This window comes from Gobio gobio (genome assembly GCF_949357685.1).
Source record: "Gobio gobio genome assembly, chromosome: 23".
NCBI classification, from domain to species: Eukaryota; Metazoa; Chordata; class Actinopteri; order Cypriniformes; family Gobionidae; genus Gobio; species Gobio gobio.
This window is the reverse complement of record NC_137119.1, coordinates 30,916,843-30,921,664: the sequence shown is the minus strand read 5'-3', so window position 1 is coordinate 30,921,664 and position 4,822 is coordinate 30,916,843. Positions and strand designations below refer to the sequence as shown.

At 33.1% G+C, this 4,822-nt stretch overlaps 1 protein-coding gene across 1 annotated transcript; it reads left to right on the top strand.

Annotated features, from left to right (window-relative positions):
• Positions 1-3,359: 3,359 nt before the first annotated feature.
• Positions 3,360-4,492, top strand: LOC307119359 (uncharacterized protein). Its single transcript, XM_079805585.1, has 4 exons — positions 3,360-3,479; positions 3,559-3,685; positions 3,774-3,848; positions 3,979-4,492. Exons 1-4 carry the CDS (start codon positions 3,407-3,409, stop codon positions 4,079-4,081), a joined length of 378 nt encoding a protein of 125 aa, XP_079661711.1. The 5' UTR covers positions 3,360-3,406; the 3' UTR covers positions 4,082-4,492.
• Positions 4,493-4,822: the final 330 nt, after the last annotated feature.

The following is a 4,822-nucleotide window of genomic DNA, read 5'->3' as shown; positions in this document are numbered from 1 at the left end:
AATTACTCTGTACACAATTGGATAGTCTTTCAACATATCAGACCACCATTAGGGCTGTCACTTTTTATTCGATATTCGAATATGCATTCGAACATGACGTGAAATATCACAACCGCGCACGCGATCTGCCTGCACTGCACTCGTCGAGATGGATCCTGAGGAGTTGAAGAAAAGATAGCCGCAAATGTGGAAGTTCATCGCTGAGGAAGCACGCAGATAACTCTGGTAACAAACCAATCACACGCAGTTCTATTGAACAGTATTTTTGTTATGTTTCCTGAGTTTGGTCTTAGTACATTAAGCCACGTTAAGCATTTTCTGCGCTTGGTTTGGTGCGCTCGTAGATATTCGAATATATATTCGAATACATTGCTTGATATTTGATATCCGTTCGAATTAGATTTTTCTCAAAAATGACAGCCCGAACCACCATTGAGGCGTGATCAATGGGCAACGACCCATCGCTTCTCTATCCGTCATCGTGTTAAACCCGCCAATAGCACGCCAGCTGGATAAGCCAGTCTGTGATTGGTTCCCGCAAAAGTATAACAGAAGCAGTAGAAATGAATGTATAGGTTTCCAGACTGAGTTGCAAGGCGAAATCAAATCGCCGGCAGATCAGGCTGGGTCTACCCAGTCTACGTTCACCTACCAATAAACAATAAAAATTTCACAGTGTGTTCTATGGAGATGCTGTGGCCCGTAGCGCAGATACAACAGCACATTTCTCCCACTAGTGGTTCATTGTGGTAAAGTGCTACAGTAAGTGTGGTTATAAATCACCATCATGACTGACATCAATGAATGATGAATTACGATACCATATAGGCTATCACAAAGAAAACAATATCAGAGCTGAGAGATAAAGACAACAGGTGATGCCAAGATTAGATTTCTAAAGTTGCAGAATATTTCCTTTATATAGCATTGACTAAACTTGTTTTAACATTGTATGTGACAATTCAAAAAACAATCTAATGTGTATATGAGCACAAAAAATATTACTCAGTGGTGTATAAATAACTTCAGCCATTGTCCAATCGTCTGTCCAAAAAGAGAATTTTATAGGCCTACATGAAAAATGCAAGCTTTTAATAAAAAGGCTGATATGAGAGATTCTGACCTGAACACTATTGTGAGTCCAGTCCTGGTGCCGGTCATTGGTTCTTGAACAACCTTTAAATAAGAACACAATTATACAGAAACATATTACTGGATATAACCACTTTTTGTTCTGTGAATATCCAGTTAATTTTATTATATATTTTAATATACTAATTTAGTTATATATATATATATATATATATATATATATATATATATATATATATATATATATATATATATATATATATATATATATATATATATATATATATATATATATATATATATATATATATATATATATATATATATATATAATATGGTCTTTCACTAGTGGATTTGTTAAAATCTGTCCATAAAGGATGGCAGTGTCTTGCATTTCAGAAGAATTTGACAGCTATGGAAAATCTGAGTATGAGAATATTGTGAAATGGAAAAACTTGACCCACACCATCCCACCAACTAGCAAAACTCCCCAACAAACCTCTTAGGCAAACTAACAGAACACCAGCTCTTGCTTCCTTTTTTGCCTCATTTAAATGGACAACTGGTCAATGTTACAAGATAATATCTATTTGAATCACAGAATAAAAAACACTTTTTGATACACTGACTTGTCAGCAACCCTTATGAAAAATAAGTTTATTCATGTTCTATTCTTTTAAACTAAAAAATAAGAAAGTATGCTTTCAGTCTACTTTTTATTTACTTCTCAGAAATATACTTAAAATTGCACTTAAGTATACTTGACTTATACTGAAAAGTATACTTGGCTTATTGTATTTAATCTTTTGATTGAGTAGCCTATTAAATATATATGTTATACATAGTTTTACATGTTTTTATGAAACATAGTTTTCTTATGAAACTATTGAAAATATTGATTTGAATATTGATAGAAAACAGATATGTTCCTAATTCTGCGTATCTGAATTTTTGTGTAGGCTAGACCACTGATGTGTACATAGGAATTTACTTAAAATGTACTTTACTCTTTCACTGACTGAATTTTCCATCTATCCATGTTTTGACTGTTATACGGTGGGGGGGGCCCTATGGCACATCTTCTAGTACAGAATCACCGGATCAAAACACAGGAGAATAAGAAGCTGAAACAAGTGATAGAAGATTGCTCACGCAAATGTAAAACAATGTGATCATTAAACAGCATGTAAATCAAAACTGCCTAATGTTACCAAATGAAATGTCGAACACATAAAGAGGAAATGACTGTGAAGCTTTGGGGGTGTTGATGGACACAATCTACCACACCTGTGTTTTGATCATCGTTCTGAATCTGATCCTGACGAAGTCTTTGACAAAATGCGATTTTCTCAACTTTTTGTTTAAAACGTTGTCTTTCTTTATGAAACTTACCCACATTCAAGTGTTGATAAAAAGGATGCATGAAGCTATAATAAAATGTTTTTAAAATTAGTTAAAGTACAGTTGTATATTTCAAGTAGAAAAAAAAGAATATCTACATTTAAACATAGTAGTATGCTGAAAGTGCAAAAATAATATATAAAAAGTAAACTATAAGTATAATGTTATGTTCACTTGAAAACTATCAAGTATACTTGAGGTATAAAACTACTAAACTAGTAGTTTACTGAGAGTAGGCCAACACTTCAAAGTGTGCTTTCATAAACTAAAAAATTGACTACGTGTATTAAATTATTAAACTACTAGCATACTTATAAGTTCACGTACAGATGCAGTACAAATGAGAAACCTAGTTGGGCACTTAAAATTTACTACTGTTACACTTATAGTACACTTAAACTTATACTTTTATATACTAAAAGTGGGCCAATTTAGTCCCAAGTAGTATTGAAATAGTACACTTACAAGTTAACCACTATTACGAATTGATTTAAGTATACTTACTATATAAAGTATACTTAAAAATATACTTGAACATTAGTATACTTCATAAAATTAACTTTAAGGATACTTCTCTTTCGGAAGGGAAATGACTGACCGCAAGGTTAGAAATTAAGTATAATCAAACTGTTCATCAAATGGAGATCCCCCATCTACATTATCTATCCACCATCTATATTAATTTAGCAGATGACATTTACACCTACCATGACGAATGGTAAACTAAACTACTAGGAAAGCCAGATATGTTGGTGAACCAGAACAACGATGAAATCATCGACAAAAATAAATAGACAGGATGTAGCCCATGCAGTTTAATTTCCACTGTATTGACTATTTAAGGGGAACTAGCAAGAGTCTTGAATATATTCTCTCAGACAGAAGAAGTGAGAGCTGAAGATCGACTGTGACGATGGAGACACAAAGGATCCTCATGAGGAGTTTGGCTGTTGTGTTTTTTGCATCTGTGATCTGGACTATAACAGGTAAAGTGCTTTGAAATGTTTGTATATTATTCTATCTGATGGAATGATGCAGAATATTAAGGTTTACTTTGTTCTTCAGTCTCAGCAGATGCTCAACAAAAGGCGGGAAAAGGGTGCTGTACTGCCGTCTCCAGAGCAGAGCTGACTGAACCAATCATCAGTGTCAGGAGACAATACGAAAATCCTCCATGTGTGATGGCCATCATGTAAGAATCTCAGTTTCTCTCTAAGGAAAATATGCACAATTGCAGATTGTTTATTTCAGTGTTTTCAAATGTTCCCTCTCTTTGACAGCATTGGGACTGAACGAGGAGAGTTCTGCTATGATCCTAGCAATCGACAGGTGCAGAAGAAAGTTATGAAGTTTGTGTAAGTTAAACCCAATAATTAAAGCACAACAAAAAAAAACAACAACATAGAAATCTTATAAAGTTTTCACATTGTTAAATATTTATAGCAATCTTGTATTAACATTTTTTTGTTTTGTTTTGTTTTACAGCAGATCTCTAATAAACAAACGCCTGACTTCCACACCAACAACATCATCTATTAGTGATGTCACTCATGTGGAAGGATCTGCCCAATCAGCTGACAGCTCATGAATCATGAATGTCTCAAAGTAACTCATAGTGAGAACACATAGTAGTAGTTCATTATTTTTATATTTTAAGAAATTTCGCTGTTGTATTTTGAAAATATTTAAAGTGACGGTAAATAGATTATGCATATTTATATTTAAAAATTATGTTGATGAATACATATGATGTAGTGCAATTTGACAGTGACAGTTCTTTATTTATTAAAACAAAATTCTAGTTAAACTGTTTTTAGAACAAATGTGTTATAAATAAATGATTAGCTTATATATTTCACATTTAAATATATTTTCAATACTGGTAATAGACTTGTGTCATTAACTCCTGTGTCAAGAAGGATGACGCACGTCTGAGTGAATTTCAGACTGATTTGTACGAGTGTAATCTGAAACTACAAATAAACTATGATCAGCAACTACTGGTTTTGCGTGTGGTTGATGTTTCTGAATGTGTGCAAGAGGTCCTCTGTCAGGAACGAAGGCACTTTTATTCTTTCATTTGCAGTTGGTTATCCTTCCTTGTGCTACTTATGTTGATTAATCCATAATCAAATTTTAATTTGCATGAATAAGTTGGGACGTCCAATGAAATTGAGTGTGAGATAATGTGATATATCACAAGATTTTAAATAATCAAGATTATTTTGGTCAATAATGTGATAAACTACATAATGTGAGATGTGGTGGAAATAGGGCTGCTCGATTTTGGCAAAAAATCATAATCAAGATTATTTTGGTCAATGAAATC